Source organism: Dermacentor albipictus, chromosome 2 (assembly GCF_038994185.2).
Source record: "Dermacentor albipictus isolate Rhodes 1998 colony chromosome 2, USDA_Dalb.pri_finalv2, whole genome shotgun sequence".
Taxonomy (NCBI): domain Eukaryota; kingdom Metazoa; phylum Arthropoda; class Arachnida; order Ixodida; family Ixodidae; genus Dermacentor; species Dermacentor albipictus.
In genome coordinates, this window is record NC_091822.1 from 210908246 (window position 1) to 210926016 (window position 17771).

At 51.7% G+C, this 17771-nt stretch overlaps 1 protein-coding gene across 10 annotated transcripts in view; it reads left to right on the top strand.

Moving 5' to 3' along the window:
• The window catches only part of LOC135896749 (kinesin-like protein KIF12), a 535077-nt gene that overhangs the window by 421338 nt on the left and 95968 nt on the right, over positions 1-17771 (top strand). For 7 of the 10 annotated variants that reach the window (XM_065425246.1, XM_065425247.2, XM_065425245.1 and 4 more), the window contains exon 15: positions 12927-13055. The exons of the other annotated variants lie outside the window; for them this stretch is intronic. In XM_065425246.1, the coding sequence (XP_065281318.1) occupies positions 12927-13055 (129 nt within the window). The remainder of the gene's footprint in view (positions 1-12926; positions 13056-17771) is intronic. 10 annotated transcript variants of the gene reach the window in all.

Here is a 17771-nt window from a genome sequence, read left to right on the forward strand (position 1 = left end):
ATGAAAAAATGGATAAAAAACATGATGAACTTATAAGTGCCCTTAACGAGCTGAAAGAGGCTCAGCAATCACTTGAGGGGCGTGTTTCCAACATAGACAGCAGGCTTCTCGCAGTTGAAGATAGGTTATCATCGGCCGAAACCACAGTCGGACAAAGCTCAGCAGCCGAAGTAGTCGCTGTTAACCAACGACTTGATGATTTTGAGGACCGTTCCCGCAGGGTTAACCTTATATTTTACGGCATTACTGACACCGGCGCGGAAACGTGGGCTCAGTCAGAGGGCAATATTGTTTCCCTTCTGAATTCCACAATGAATCTAAACCTAAATTGCAGTGACGACCGCCTATCTTGTGCGCACCGACTCGGCAAATACGTCCCTGGGAAATGCCGACCTATGATTGTTAAATTTGTTTCACTGAAACTTCGGGACAGTATCCTGGCGGCAAAGCGTGATCTGAAGAAATCTGGAGTGGATGTGACCGAAGACTTTTGCAGAGCGACTAGAGCTATGAGGAAAAAATTGTTCGACTATGGTAAATCTTCTGGAAAGCAATTTTCAATTCGGCATAATAAGCTCTATATCGGCAAAAAGTGCTACGTTTACTGTTCAGCTACCGACCGTGTTTGCGTCCTTGAATCTAGTAATGGTGCTTCCGTTTCGACAGATGCATCACCTGCATCGACGTCGGCTTCTGACAATCAGTTGTTATCCTAACTAAAAGCCCCGCTACTCACCGTGATGTATCTTTTTTATTCACGAATATTAGAAGCATTGTCAATAAACGTGAGGCACTGTCATCAGTTTTGGACGCATGCTCCGCCGATGTGGTCCTGCTTACTGAAACCTGGTTATCGTCAAGAATTGACAGCTCTGAGCTGTTTGAGTGTGAAAAAAAGTACACGATTTATCGCTGTGATCGCTCCGACAAACACGGTGGTGGCGTGCTCATTGCTGTGGCCGATAATCTTGTATCGCATATGATTTTAACTAACTCAGACTTGGAGTTCATTTGTGTTTGCATTTCCTTAAACCACAAAAATTTCCTTTTTTGCGCATGCTACCGCCCGCCGAATGCTGCTTCAGATTTCTGTGAAAAATTACATGATGTGCTTAATTACCTGGTTCTACAATTTCCACGCTCTCCATTATTTCTCTTGGGTGACTTCAATATGCCTAAAATTAACTGGTCTGGACTTGTCCCGGTTGTATCTGAAACATTACCTGGTGTATCATCTTTTGCTACCTTGTGCTTAGACTTCAACTTCACTCAGATCGTTTCCCAGCCTACTAGAATTGGTCCTACATCGGCTAACATTCTTGATCTCATCTTAACAACAGCACCTGGACTTGTACACTCGATTTCATACATGCCTGGTATAAGTGACCACAGCATTATTCATTTCGTTATAACAACTTGCAACACACGCCAGACTTCGACAACAAAAACGTTCAGAAATTACAAAAAGGGAGATTATGTCTCAATTAATAAGGAGCTTGAACTATTCTTGGATGGCTGCATTCCAACATTTTTCGATCGTACAGTGGAAGAAAACTGGATTTCCTTTAAAAATACAGTTACAAGTCTCATTAACAAACACATACCGTTACAAAAAATTTCAGGTAAACAACGGGCACCTTGGTTTAACACAACCTTAAAGAGGCTACTGTACAAGAAAAAGCGTCTTTTTCGTTTAGCGAAGTCTACAAACAGTCTTGCTCGCTGGCGTGTATATCGTGATAGTATGTGCTCCTATCGCATTGCTATCAAACAGGCAAAAGATTTTTTTCTAGAGAGCACACTCCCTTCTCTTCTTTCTACCAACCCTTCCAAGTTCTGGAACTTTGTTAAACCTGCACAAAGCCGTGCCATTTCTCTTGTTGACTCTGCTGGGCACGTGCTGCGCAATGAGGAGTGTTGTACGGTCTTGAATGACGTCTTCGCGGGTGTGTTTACAAAGTCACCTGCCGTTGTCACGCCGCAGCTGCATAATCGCGATTTCTTTCCCATGGATGCAATTATAGTGAACTTTGAGGGAATAGCTAAATTAATTGAGAAACTAAAGCTTTCGTCTTCATGTGGTGACGATGAAATTAATGCAAAGTTTCTGAAGAACACGAAAGTTTACTCTTCAGTTTTCCTGTCATACCTCTTCACACAGTCCATTGAATCAGGTATGCTGCCATCAGATTGGAAGGTCGGGAAAGTGGTGCCACTTTTTAAATCCGGGAACACGCATTCTCCTCTTAATTATCGACCAATTTCATTAACTAGTATCCCGTGCAAACTTTTAGAACATGTAATTTACTCTAATTTAGTCTCATATCTTGAATCTACTGACTTTTTTAGCTCCTGCCAACATGGATTCCGGAAAAACTATTCCTGTGAAACACAGCTTCTGTTATTTACTAATCACATCGCCGCAGCTCTAGACCGAGGCTCGTTTCTTCATAGTGTTTTTCTTGACTTTTCTAAGGCTTTCGACAAAGTACCTCATCAACTACTTCTACTAAAAATCAGCACTTTGAAAATTGACCCAAACATTCTCAAATGGATCGAATGCTTTTTATCTAACCGAACCCAGTATGTTATCGCTAATAATCACGCTTCCTCTCCTTGTCCTGTTGAATCTGGCGTCCCTCAAGGTTCCGTTTTAGGTCCAATACTATTCCTGATCTACATAAATGATCTTCCAGATAACATTAACTCTAGTATAGGGCTATTTGCAGACGACTGCGTTATCTATCGCGAAATAAATAACCCTAATGATACACTTGTCCTTCAATCTGACCTAAATAAAGTATCTGAATGGTGCAATAAATGGTTAATGACCCTTAACATCAGTAAATGCAAGCATATGATATTTTCGCGAAGCACTAACGCCTCAATGTCTTCAGAATACAGAATTAATGACATCGGACTGGAGCGCGTGTCTGCCTACAAGTATCTCGGTGTCTACATATCTGATGACTTGTCATGGCATACTCACATTGACTACATCATAGGTAATGCAAATCGCACTCTCGGTTATTTCCGACGCAATTTTTTCCAAGCTCCACAGCGCCTAAAATTAATGCTTTATCAAACTTTCGTTCGTCCGAAACTCGAATACGCGTGTGCAGTTTGGGATCCGGCACACCGCACTCTCATTCAATCCATAGAATCCCTTCAAAATCGATCAGCTCGTTTTATTATGTCTAACTATTCACGTACCGCTAGTGTCTCGCAGATGAAATCGTCACTTACCCTTCCTGACCTTCAAACTCGGCGCAACATCTCGCGCCTTTGTTTATTCCACAAAGTGTTCCATCACCATTCATTGAATCAGCAACTCATTTCGCAGCCAGTGTACTTGTCCTCCCGTATCGATCATAGCAATAAGGTAGCTGTTCCTCTTTGTCGCACTGACATGTTCCTGCATTCTTTTATGCCGAAAACATGTTCTGAGTGGAACAGCCTTCCCTCTTCTATCGCCACCTTAGCCGATGCGTCATCATTCAAGACCGCTGTGACAGATCATCTTTTAAAATGACTGGAATTTTGCTGTTTTTTTTTTCATTTTTCTGCTCTTACTGTCTATTTATCTTGTCCTTGTGTTATACGCTTGAATGCTTTTTGTTTGTAAGCCATGTACCCACCCCCTCTGTAATGCCCATTGGGCCCTGAGGGTATTATAATAAATAAAAAATAAAATAAATACAAGGGGGTGTTGGGTCTGCGGTGCTTGCTAGTGCCTCCTTCAGAGGTCTGAACATCCATGTCAGAGGAGGAGGCGACTGAGGACGCAGACAGGATGGGAGCGTGATGGCCGCCTCGAACTTCTCTTCAAAAGCTCGCAGTTGGGCTTGGAAGGAGTCACTTTGGGTCTTCTGTGCCGCAAGTTGAGCGCTTCGCGCAGTGAGTTGCTGTCGTAGGGAGGCGTTTTCCTGCTGCAATGCGACGACCTGCAGCGAGGAGGACGCCGAGGGAGCGCCGGGGAGGCCGCCGGGACCACGTTGGCTGGATGGGCCTAGAGGCGGGTTTGGCGCCGCCGGGGCGAAGGGTGGGGAGTCAGTGGCTGACTTGGAGTGTGGAGGCGGTGGAGGACGGCGTGCCGCTTGCTTCGGGGGTTGAGGGCGCTGCACATGGCGGTGCTAACAGTTGGAGCTATGCGTGGAGTGATTCCCGTTGCAGGCGATGCAGCGCGGGGGTGCAAGTGGGGGGCGAGCCCTCGAGCGGTTGGGGGTGAATGTTGCCGCAACGCCGGCACCGGTGCTGCTGGGGCTTGGGGCACACGTCGGTATGGTGGCCAGTCTAGCAGCAGTTGAAACAGGCCTCCACCTTGTTGTGGACAGAAAGAAGGCGAAGGTGGACTCCATGGTAAAAGATCCACCGGAGTAGTTTGGGGTCCGTGAGGGTAACTAAGATGTGGGGAGTCTTGCCCATACGGCGGCCACCCACAATAGAAAGTACAGGATTGCTTGCCGGGAGATCGTCAAGGATGGCTTCATCCGTGAAATCGTCGAAGGCGTGGTAGAGTATGCCCCATAGGGCATCGTCCGGCGGTGGGGCGTAGAGGTGGATGGTGAAGGTGGTGCCGGACACCGTGAGGGACGTAATGCGGAGGAAGGCTTGAGCGCGAGTCGATTTCGCGACGCTGATCGTAAAGGTGTTGACCGGGTGGATCCGCACCGTGTCGCGAGATGCGGGCGGGAGGTCTCGCAGGCTCGCTGCCTGCAGCAAGGCGGTGTACAAATGCCAAGGCTGGAGCTTGGTGAGGTCGACGGGGGTTTTGGGGCGGCCGACGACGTGAATCGTGTCGGCCGGTAGGCTAGGGAGCGGAGCGTGGCGGCGGGGCTGAGGAGGCGAAGCACCTGCCTGCTTCGATCGCGGCGAGGCGCAACTCTGTGCGGCGTTCCTCTTGGGTGCGGAGGCCTGGCGTCTGCCAGGAAGCGTCCAAAAGTTCTTCGGTGGTCACCTCCTGTCCTTGGACAGCGTTCTCCATGGCGTAGGGCAGCCGAGAGATGGGTGACGAGGTCACGGCGGGCGGCAGGGTGCTCGCCCCGTCGTCTGCGCGCTGACGTGCGGGCGGCCGCCCTCGAGTTTGGCCAGATATGCCTAGGTCGGGGCACGGCGTGTTCAAGGGCTTCCCAAAACTCTCCTGGGCCACCCCGGACGAGTATCGGTATAAGACTGGTATAGAAATGGTCCTGACGACTTGCTTCATCCATTCGTGAAGAAACTATCCGGATAGGGACAAAAGAACCGGCACGAAGGCCGAAAATTGGCGGATCCGACTCGAGGTGCGAATGCTCTCGACAGCGACGCCAGTGTCTCTCTTTTAATGGCAAACTGCACCTCCGCCGCAGGTCGGTCCAGTATTGCACTATCTTCGGGATCAGCCCACGTACAGGAGAATGCTTAATGCCTGCTTCACCTCTGCCGCGTCTCGGCCCGGCATTGCGCTATCTTCAGGATTGGCCCACGTATGTGGACTTTTCTGTCTACACACGGACACGATCCTGGGGCAAAAGTTCCTTAGCAGGTTGTTAGCGAACACAAAAACGTAATTAAGTTACACAAAGACGTAACGAATCTTACAGCGAAGCTCTTAAGAGCTAGTTCCCCCAGGATCGCGTCCGTGTGTATAGTCGGCTGCAACTTTAGAAAAAAGGGGCATTTACTCCTCCAAGGCGGATGCACACGAGCCTCCACCTATGGGCATGCACTGTGGACTGACGTCATGAGCCGGACGGCCGGTAACCACGCCGATGGAGAAGATCTGCGCTCGTGCTTCGAACTGGGTGGAGTCGCGTCAGGCGTGTGCGTCTTCCCCTCATCATGGCGAATTCCCAAACTGTTTGTGGTGTCTACCATGCCGGAAATATTACTGCGAGACTACGATCCACCATTCGTGCCGCGTGCGGTTATTCTGAGCCGTGATCCGGCAACGAAAGTTTGCAGCGAGCATCGCAGACGCTGTGCTACGCTTCGTCTGAAAACAGGATTCCGCGACCACACACCGCTACAAACATCCTGCGTGTTTGTTCCATGGTCTTTTGTTTAGCTCCAAAGTTAAGTTACGACGAGGAAAGTTTGCCACAGTGTGGTGCCTACCGTTAACGGCGGGTGTGTTGTGTACTGTGTCGCTGTACAAAAAAAAAAAGTGAGCGGAAACCAAAAAGAAGAACCTATGACATTCTTGAAAATAAGTTTGTGAGAACACAAAACCAAACAAATATAAATCTTAAGCTATTTAAAACCAGTGGTATATATTTAAAACGATGAATCAAGCATTTTTTTACCTTTCCTGACTATCGTCTTGTCGCCCCAGGTTTGTAATGGTTTCGATAAATGCATTGTTTGTTTAAGTACTTGTTAAATATTTACACGTGTACATGTTTGTCTTCATCGGGCGACACGTTTCTCCGCCTAACAAATGTTATCGCACAGAGCAGGACGCACCTGCATGTATCGGAAGTTTCTGGAATATTATCGATGCTTCCGTCCGCTGTCTGTGACTGAACCTTCTGTAATCTGATCGCATGTGTGCGCGACGCGAATAATATAGAACTTTGTGGAAGGCACGCGGGTCACAGCGATTACTCTGGAACATTCGACGACTGATGTATAACAGCCGACGCGCTTGACCCGCTGATCAGATTTTCGACGGCTGCCGACCGTGTTCGCCGCTATCGTTGTGCTATAAGTGTAGCCTGTTTTAACGTCGATTGATTCAGATTAAGCTCGTAAAGCGAGTAGTAAATATGCCGTGCATGTGTAAACCAGCGCAAAAGCCATGCCAATTAATTAATTAATTAACGTCGGACATGGGAGCAGTGGCACGAGCGCGTTCGCGCGGTAGCGCCGAAGGGCACCAACGGGCCAGCTGTGGAAGACGACGCCGGAGCCAATTCTGACGACGATAGTCTTCTGTTAACACACCGACACAATCCTGGGGGAACTAGCCTTCAGCTTAGCTGTAAAAACAAAGTCGCTGGTAAATTACCATTTACGCTGAATAGCCTACAGATGTTTTGATTAGGGAACTACATGTTCCTACCATGGGAACCATGGTAGCCTTGGCCGTGCTGCCACAGAAAGTTGTCGCCAGGTGTAGCTTCGTTGTGCTGCTTCAAGCGCGACGCTACCATTTATTTAGTTGTGCGTTATATGCCCAGGGGTGTCCCGTGTACAAGGTTTTCTAACTAAACCTGCTATTTAGCTATGATCACACCAAATCTGCGATGTTGGTGCTCTATACATGGTGGCGCCAACTGCAAGGCTGCGAGAAGTTTGAAGGCATGGATCTCAATACTCGCCTATGCGCAGCGCATTAATGCATGATAAAACAAAAGGCTAAGTTCGACTACAGAAGTAATTAATTTATATCGGTGGTTGTGAAAGTATTATTTCTGGTTATTTCAGCAGTTATAACACAACATCACTTAGTAAAAAGCCTACCAATGTTTCTAGAAACATGACAACGTCGATTATTTGGCTAAACTTTCTAACCTGCGTTAAGGTTGTCGCGAAAGTTGTACTAAACCTTTGGATTGACGCTGGTCAATTCTAATCGGTCCCGACTCTATTTTACCCTATAGCCCGGCTTTTTTATTTAGATTGGATTGGAAAAACTTTAATAAAAGTCCTGCAGGACGCACGTCAGCGCGCAGTGGGCGTCTCCCACGCAGGGACCGACAGGGAATACCTGGCGGCCGCTGCGCGAGCCTGCTGGACGGCCCATTGCTGGTCTTGTAGGAGCGGGCTTCTTAGGGTCTTCTCCCACCTGTCGGAGGTAGAGTCGGGCAGAGCGTTTCTGCACTCCCAGAGCACGTGTGCGAGTGTCGCCGTGACCCCGCACGAGGGGCACGCATCGTCTGGGTAGACGTCCGGGTAGATTATGTGTAAGGTGGCCGGGTTGGGATAGGTATCCGTCTGTAATAAGCGTAGCGTTAGCGCCTGCGGCCTGTTTAGTTTTATTTAGATATTTAGATTTGTATTGGTTCTGTGAGGAAGAAGTGCGCCGTGCAGAGCTCCACAGCCGGATCGCCAATGCTACTGAAGTGGGGCTCGGGCTAGACGCTGTTCCTGGTGTGACTGGCTAAGCCTACGCTTTCGCGTCCTCTTGTCCGCGTCCATCGTGCCGTCCACAGCCGTGTCGGACTTCTTGGCCATAATAGGTGGAGGTTTGCTGGGTCTCCTGTCATCCTGGAATTGCGCAGCCGGACTCTCCCTGCCATCATGACCACCTCAAGCGCCACGAGCTTACCACCACCTGCTCGCCAGTCCTCCGTATACCCCGGCACACTCCGTCAGCGGGACCCTCCCATCTTCAGTGGCACTGACGACCACGACGTTGATGACTGGCTCTCATCATACGAACGCGTCAGTCTGAACAACAAATGGGATGACATCACAAAACTTACCACCGTCCCTTTTTACCTCACCGGAATTGCCCACTTGTGGTTTCGGAACCACGAAAGCGAAGTCCCAAGCTGGACGGTGTTCAAGACAAACTTCAGCGAGGTCTTCGGCCGCTCTGCTGTTCAAAAGCTTCGTGCCGAACAGCGCCTGCAGTCGCGCTCTCAGCAGCCTGGTGAAACCTTTACCAGCTACATCGAAGATGTCATCGATTTCTGTAAACGCGTTGATGCATCCATGACTGAGGGCAATAAAATCAAGCATATAGTGAAGGGTATCGACAAGGACGCATTTCAGATGCTCATTTCAAAGAGCCCCTCTACTGTTGCACAAGTTATTCAACTGTGCCAAAGCTATGACGAGCTCCGCCGTCAACGCATCCTCACTCGCCGTCCTGTTCCCCATCACGAATCGTTGTCCGGCTTGACCTCCCCTATTCAAGATTCCACCCTCCTCTCGCAGATCAAGGCTTTCGTCCGCGAAGAAGTATCCTGGCCAGCTCTCTCTCATCTCCAACCCGCCGGACTCAGGTTCGTCCCTTAGTGCGACCCTAAGACATGTTATAGAAGAGCAAGTGTCCGAGGTCCTTCCTCTGGAACGGGCGCCTCAACTCAATGCCCCATTGACTTACGCCGACGCCGTCGCACGACCACGACCGCCGACCTTCCGGGCTCCGCCTCCGATGCCTAGCCCTGTTTTTACCCCCGCGCCGCCACGACCTTCAGCCCATCGAGTAATTAATCCCTGGCGCACACCGGACAATCGGCCCATCTGCTATTCGTGCGGTATTCCCGGACACGTTGCACGCCTGTACCGCCGCCGTCCACTTCATCCACGTGACGACCCACGCACAGCCGCGTACGACCATCCTTTGTCTTACGCTCCAGACCGCGATTTACCCCTTCCTCTCCCAAGCCTTCGCCCAGTTTCCGACCGCCGTTCTCCTTTTCCTCGTCGTCGCTCGCTCTCCCCGATGCGTTGACGTCCTTCTACCGCTGACACGGAAAACTAAGTGGCGCAGTTCCCGAGGCAAGAACTGCATCATCGTCACAACGCGCAAGCCCTCTTCTTTCGCCGCCCAACGTTATTGATGTCGCTGTTGAAGGTGTCTCTGTGCTTTCCCTCATTGACACAGGTGCCGCCATATCTGTAATTGCCGGAAAACTATGCCGCTCAATACCAGAAGTCACGACGCCTTTCTTCGTTCCTTTACTCCGCACAGCCACAGCACAGCACGTCCAGCCGGTGGCTGCGTGCACCGCCAGACTTGAAATTCAAGGAGTGCTCTACACAGTCGAGTTCGTCGTTCTTCCCCACTGTTCCCACGATATTATTTTAGGTTGGGACTTTCTCTCCCGTCACCAAGCTGGTATTGACTGCTCCCGTGCAGAAGTCGCCTTCCCTTCGCTTGGCAATGCCATATCTGATGACGTTTCGCTTTCCTGCACCAAGTTGTCCCTCACTGACGACATCCATATACCTCCGCACGCATCCATTCGGGCACCTGTATCCTGTTCCGTTGCCTCCGACTCTACCGTACTCTTCACGCCTTCGACTGCTTTCGTTCACCGCCACCTCTCACCACTCCCAACTGCGCTGCTTAAGGCTCAACCAGACGTACGCGTTCCAATGCGTCCGCACACGCCGCGCTGATTCGACGTCGCGTCGCGCCCGACGGAGGAAGAGGGCGCGCACCCAAACGATGTACGAGTTGCCGCGCGTAGCCGCGCGTCTCGTCGCGGCTGCGCAGTGTTGCTAGCTTGCCATGTTCAAGGCAGTCTAGCCTTCGCTTAACGGCCACGTTAAGCAATGTGTTACATATTGCAAGAAAACACAATAATTTTAGCTTAAAATTTGTTTTTGTATTTCAGAAACGTATTTTACGACTCCTTGGGGTCATTCAGCTCTACTGCCACCTAATATGAGTATTGTGAGCCCGGCGAAACCTGCAGCAGCATCGGCATAGCATCACCAGGTACCACGGAGGAAGGAAACTAAGGAGAGGCCCTACCCACTCCGCGCGCTAGGAGAAAAGTGTGGCGGAAATGACGTATAGGTTCTCATTTTTTTGCTGCTTTTTTTATTTTTATTTTTTTGCTGCATGGCCACGCCTTTTGGGCCACAATGGCGGCGTTGTTCTGATTTTTTGAGCGCTCACACGTGTTGCTCTGGTAGGTTTCGTGCCGTGGCAAAGGCGCTGTGTGGGCGGGTTTGCGTTAGTCACCGTGTCTTGTTGCGCTGTGTTACCTGCACCGTGCTCTGACGGATGTTGCGCGAGAGCGCGCGCTCCGCGCGCGTAACCACGCGCAGCGCGGCGTGGTTTCGCGAAAGATGTAAACAAGAGAGGAGACAGACAGACAGACAAAGAACTTTATTAATGGTCCTGAGGAACCAGCGTTAGGGTACCTCCCTTTTCAGGGAGTCCCCGTAGCCGTCGCGGGCCGCACCCACGTCGGGGTCGGAAGATCGTGGTCCTCCGCCCTGTCGCAGGCCCTCTGGACAGCCCGTAGTTGCTCTGAGAGGTCGCCGCTCTTAAGGGCTGCCTCCCAGTCGGTTAGAGTGGTTAGCGATGAGCTGCGTAACACAGGGCATTGCCAGAGCATATGGGACAAGGAGCAGTACGCCTCCCCACAGTCTGGACAGTGGGGTTCTACATTAGTCGCGAAGTGACTGAATCTGCCCCTGGAGGGAAATGACCCCGTTTGAAGCATGCGAAACGCCGACGATTGTGGTCTATTAAGTTTAGGGTGTGGTAGCGGAAAGGCCCGCCGAGCAAGTTGATAATGTGTCAAAATTTCATGGAAGGTGAGAAGCGAATCCCTGTACAGCCCTAAGTCGCCGCCCGTGAGTCCACCTGAACCGCCGCGGTGTGTAAGACCTCGCGCACAGTCGTGGGCCAACTCATTGGCGTTAACAAGCTCAGAGTGTACATTGATTCCCATATGGGCCGGGAACCATTTGATGCTATGAAAACCAGCAGCCCCCCTCGCTGCCGAGGATGGCCGCCGCCTCCTTTGAGATCGAGCCGGAGGCGAAAGCTCGGGCTGCCGATCTGGAGTCTGTAAAGATATTGGAACGTAGAGGGTCCTTCAGTGCTATAGCTATAGCAACCTGCTCGGCTAATGTTGAAGAAACCTTCCGCACGGATGCTGAATTAATGAGAGTGCCATTAGAGTCAACCGAAACTACGGCATAGTGATCAGAGCACTCGTACTGGGCGGCATCAACGAAACATGCCAGATTCGGAGTGGCAGCAGCCGCTTTTAACAGGGAACGAGCCCTGGCTACCCGGCGCCCTACATTGTATTGGGGGTGGACGTTACGTGGCATGGGATCTACCTTGAACGTATCTCGGACCATGGGTGATAGGGTCACGTTGCGCTCCGTGATTTCCTGGTGACCGCATCCAACGGATTCGAGGATGCGTCTCCCCGCTCGCGATGATGATAGTCGAATTATTTGAGCCACTCGTTGGGCCTCGATCACCTCTGATAGGGTGTTGTGCATGCCTAGTTGCATGAGACGCGCGGTGCTGGTAGTGAGTGGTAAACCCAGCACGCGCTTGATGCTTTTGCGCATGAGGGCGTCGATTTTGGCCTCATCCCCTTTAGACCAGCGCAACGCGGAGGCTACATAGTTAACGTGGCTCATCAGAAACGCGTGGTAGAGTCTGAGTAGACTGCTCTCGCTTAAACCCCCTCTGCGGTTCGAGACCCTGAGGATAAGCCGAAGCATATTCTCCATCTTCGAAGTAATGCGGGCTATAGTCTGTGAGTTGCCCCCGCGAGATTCCAGCAAGAGTCCGAGGACCCTGATGGTATCCACTCTGTGAATTTGTTCTCCGTCCTTCGTATAGAGGGCTATGGGAAATTGATCTAAGGGTGTGGAGCACCTAACCCCCCCGTCGGGTGGGCCTATGCAATAGAAGTTCGGACTTGGTTGGTGACAGACTCAGGCCCGTGTCTAGTAGGAAGTGTTCGGTGATGTCGAGCGCCTCTTGGAGCGCACTCTCAACTGCAGCGTCAGACCCTCCCAAGCACCACACGGTAATATCATCCGCGTAGAGGGCGTGACCCGTTCCTCTTACTGTGGCCAGTCTGTCCGAGAGGCCCTTCATGGCGATGTTAAACAGTAGGGGAGAGATGACTGCCCCTTGCGGGGTGCCTCTCGCTCCCAATGTAAATTCCTTCGATTTGATTTGCCCTATTTTGACAGTGGCCTTGCGATCCCTGAGAAAGGAGCTAACGTACGCATGGAATCGTGGCCCCAGGCCCAGATCTGAGATGGCGTCTAGTACGAACCGGTGCGAGATGTTATCAAAAGCCTTGGACAAGTCTAGAGCAAGGATGCCCCGAGTGTCTCTAGTGTCGACATCAATGATTTGCCTCTTTATAAGTAACATGACGTCCTGTGTGGAGAGTGCCGGCCGAAAGCCGACCATGTTGTGAGGGAATAACTCATTATTTTCTATATGCCTAGATATACGGTTGTGAATGACATGTTCGGCCATTTTACCCACGCAGGACGTGAGCGAGATGGGCCGCATGTTCTCCGGCGCAAGAGGTTTGCCTGGTTTCGGGATGAGCACCACTGAGGCTGTCTTCCAGGAGTCGGGGACTAGGCCCCTTTCCCAAATTTTATTGACCTCCCCGGTGAGCAGCGCAACTGATTGTTCGCCCAAGTTTCGGAGGAGCTTATTGGAGATGCCATCCGGGCCCGGTGCAGAGCGACCGTTGAGCGTTTGCAGCACCTCCCAGATTTCGGATTCCGTGAAGAGGGCGTCGAGCTCCCCCACCGCTCCCCCCCGATAACAAGGATAATCCCCGTCACCGGAGTGGCCCAGCGGAAGATACTTTTCGGCCAACTCTTGCAAGAGGACGTGTTCAAATACGCCCGCCGCCTTTTCATTATGAACTATGCGATCGATGACTAGTCTCTGATTGCTTTTGGTTTGCGAATCGTCGAGTAAGTGTTTGAGCAGGTTCCATTTGCCCCCCGTTCTCATCTGCCCATCAACCGAGGAGCACACTTCATTCCATTGTTGTTTGGACAGTTCGATGGAATGAGTTTCAATTGTACGATTGAGCTCCGCAATTTTCTTACGAAGCCGGCGGTGGAGTCTGTGCGTTCTCCAGCGGTGCAGGATGGAGTTTTTGGCTTCTAGGAGGTGTGCAAGGCGCGCGTCCATACGATCTACCTTTAGGTCGGTCTTAACCACCTTGGTCGCAGCTTGTACGTCCTTCTGTAGTCTTGTGAACAGACTATCGAGATTATCGTAGTCGGTCTGGTCCGCCTTCCGTATTTTCCGGAAGGCATCCCAATCCGTCACTTTAAATTCCCTGGTAGGGGCTGTGCTAATCGTTAGGGTAATCTCCACAATGAAGTGGTCGCTGCCCAGGTTCTCTTGCAAATTTCGCCATCCTGCTCCGGGGGCGTTCTTGACGAACGCCAGGCCCGGAGTGGTGTCTCGGACTACCGACGTGCCGGTTCGCGTCGGGTATTGAGCATCCGTAATCAATTCCAGTGAGCAGTCAGCAACTGCCTGGACAAGGAGATTGCCCTTGGTGGATTGGCGGGGGTATCCCCAGGCATTGTGGGGGGCATTGAAGTCACCCGCTATCACTATGGGGGCTCCCTTGCTCAGGGCCACCGCCTTTGTCATGATCGTGGCGAATGCCTGTCGTTGATCCGACGGCGAGCTGTATATGTTTAAAAGGAAGACACTGCTCTTAAGCCAATTGTTAGGGATAATTTCGACCATAATTATTTCCGCCCTAGTTTTGCCAATTTGTAATTTGTGTACTTGAAAGGAGCACTTCCGTGCGACCAAGGTTGCTAAACCCCGCTTTCCTTCCTCCCGTATCGATACAACCCGGTATCCCGGGAAGGTGGGCGCGTCATCGAGAGTTTCTTGTAAAAGAATTACGTGCGGTTTGACCGCCTGTGCCGAAACGAATTGCTGCAGCGGAGCTTTGCGCCGTTGGAAACTGGCACAGTTCCTCTGCCACACAACCAACTTATTGGGATTGACCGCCATGGCGATTACCTTGGATTGGCCATTCCACCGTCTTGTTGACGGGGACGGCGCTTGCGGGTAAAGGTGCCCGACGGGGCTCCCTCGAAGGCTGTCTAGCCGTAGCTAACGCGGCCTGTGCACTTTCCAGGGACGCCATCCTTTTAAGGAGGACAGTCACGCTTTCAGCGAGCTGCTGAATAGCCCGCTGCATGCTTTCTAAGTCCTTGTTATTGGACTCGGTCTCCATAGAGTGAGCGTCCCCCTCTGGGGGCGCGGCCCTACGTTTACCCGAGCGCGCCTGTGGCTCCCCTGAGGGGGGCACCTGTTGCTTCTCGACTTGCGAGGGGTACGACTTACGGAAAGACTCAAAGTCGGCCCTCATCTGCTGCATTTCTGCTTTGAGTCGAGCGTTCTCTTGCATGAGTTGAGCGACTCTGGGATCAACTTTATGCTCCGGCAATGCTACCTGCATTACCTTTGAAGCTGGCGTCGTCTGCTTCGACTTGACACGATCGGCCCAGGTTGGCATTTCCTGGATCCGAACCCGGGAGTTAGAGCGCCCTCGGGAACGAGAGCGCCCTCTGGAGAGGCTGCGTTGTCGACCAGAGGGCGTGACGGAGCGCTCCCTCCTGGGGGCTCCCGCCGCGCTGGAGCCACGTGGCCTGTTCTCCTTGGCCAGCTGTTGCTGCTGGTGCTTGTTGTTGGCGCGCTTACGGCGCCGTCGGCGTCTGCGTACAACGTATGTGTCTTGAAAGCGCTGCTTACACGTTTTGTCCGCCGTAAGATGCGGGCCTCCGCAAAGGGCGCACTTCGGCGAACACTGGTGGTCATCGGGTGGTGAGCTTAGTCCGCAGCCCCGGCAATCCTCATTGGTGGGGTTGGGGCAGACGTCCGCGCGATGTCCCAAGCCGCCACACGCGTAGCACACCTCGGTTTGGCGTTTGTAGAGCGTGCAGCGCAGAAGGCTGCCGCCGCACATGATATAGTTAGGCACTTTCATGCCGTCGAAGAGGACAACCACTGTGGTGGTGTTCTTAATTCGTTCGACTTCCAGAGCCTTCGGGTTACGATGTTTGACGATCATGCGCTGGAGTTGGGCCTCGCTGATGTCTGCGTCGACCCCTCGTATGACCCCTTTGCAGGTGTTGTCTGGGGCCGCTATGTATGCGGCCACTTTGTACAGTCCTTCGCTTATGCGGATTTGCTGGATTCCTGCATAAGCGGCGGCGTTCTTCTTCTCCGGGGTGGATACGACGAGAACGTTTTGAGTGAAATTAGGGCAGATTACGTCGCCCTCAGTTTCTGTGGGAGCTAGTGCAGCCGCCATGGCCAAGGCTTGAGCCAGCTTGATTTGGCTTATCTTCTTGACGTCAAGCCCGCCCCTTGGGCGGACAATAATTCGTATGTGCTCCCTAGGTAGTCTGGGGAGCCTCGACGAGGCTGCGAGACGTTGCAACACGCCTTGCGGGGCAGCCGTGCGGCAACCACCCTTCGAGCCCACGTGAGCTCTCTTGCTCGTTGAAACTGGTGTTTCTTGCCGGGCTTTCTAGTGCTTGCCCAACGCTGTCATCCAGCCTGGGCTGTTGGCTTCCTCGGAGGAGATTTCCTCTCCTGCCACCATTTCTACTTCGGGCATAATGCCCCTCTTCGTCGCGTTAGGCCTAAGCCTACCCGCGCCTAGCGTCGCCGCGGCGTGGTCTACACAAAAAGCTCCACGGTTTCCGCGCAAAGGCCACTCACCAAAGGAAGTCCTCAGAAGAAACCGTGTCGAATGGCGTGCATTTCCGCGGTAGGTGACACAAAAAGCAGACCGAAAATATTTACGAAAGCGGGAGCCGATCTTTCCACGTCCGCATTAGTCGGCGCCTTCTTCTTCTCAAGAGAGGAGGGTGGCACAAAAATTGGAGGACGCTTAAGCTTCGCCTTCAAGAGTGGAACACGACAGCGTTCCCATCGACCCGCCAAGGGGTGTAAGACAATGCGCTACGGCGCAGGGATCACTTACGAGGCGCCCCGCATCGGACTTTGCGGCCACCTATCACACGGAGAGCGTCGAGCAACGCAGCGTTCGGCGCGGCAACGAAACGTGCGCCTGAGCAAACGGAACGAACCAAAGAACTCGGTGTCTCGGAGGGGGAAGCGATCTACGCCTGCCAAACGTCGTGATCGTCACGGGCAGAGAGATAGATAGTAATCTAAAGAAAGGAAGGGCGCTTGATTCTGCAACCCGCGTGGGAGCACGGCGAAGCGTCGTCAGGGGAGAGGGAGTCGGGCCCGGACCGCGCACAGCCCCAATGCTAAGGGACTTTACCCAATGCGCGCATGGTGCGCCACCTGTCGGGGCAGCGCCGTACATTGAGAGGAGGGGGTCATCTGTGTTTGCCGCAAGATGGCTCTGCGTGTGCGGTAAGCGCAGAAGAAATTTAGCGGAAACGTACTTCGCTACTCGTGTAAATGCGACTTGTGTAAGTTACGTGCTCATAATTACCGATATACACCGCAGTATAACTTCCTACGGCACGTTTTTAAGGCAACACCGCGTTCACTAGAAGCGCGGCCGGCGGAAAAACCTCCGTCTTAACGCCGACTCTCCGCGCAGCGCAACCTTTTGGGGTCTTCGGGAAGACGTGGGGACTCTGAGCAAACTCATTTGCAAGTGTCGTGAAGCCTTCCGGTTAGAAGATGCCTATAGCGCACATTGTGCTGCATACGTGATGTGTCTACAAGGTTCATCTTCGCTGTAAGTGTTATACTATGCTAACAAATTTTTCAGATTCTAAAGGGGTACTGTAATGCGATCATTTTGCAGAATATATAAAAAGAAATGGCGTTAAAATCAGACATAGCACTACGCATAGCGACGATAAATGTCAGAGGTCTGGCGTCTAGGAGACGTCAGTACCAGCTTAGTCGCCTGCTGTTAGAAAATGAGCTGGATATCGTAGCAGTTCAAGAGACAAAGGTAGAAACGCAGGAACAAAGTGATCACATGGTATCACCTTTTAGAAATCGGTACAATGTTGCCATAAGTCATGCAGTAGGCTTGTCAGCAGGTTGTGCTCTATTTCTTCGAAATTCTATTGAGATTGTTGAGGAATCTTTGAGTGTCAGTCAAAGTGGTCGTTATATTGTTTGTGATTTCACCTTCGCAATGAAAAATTGGAGGGTGATTAACGTGTACGCACCAAACAAGGAACATGACCGGCGAGTGTTCTTTGAGGAAATGGAAAAACACCTGCTATGCGATAAGCTGGTCATATTACTGGGTGATTTCAACTGTGTTTGTGAACCAGAAGATACAGTAAACAAACGACCTATTCGAGATAAAAGTGCAATATTTTTAAGCGCAATA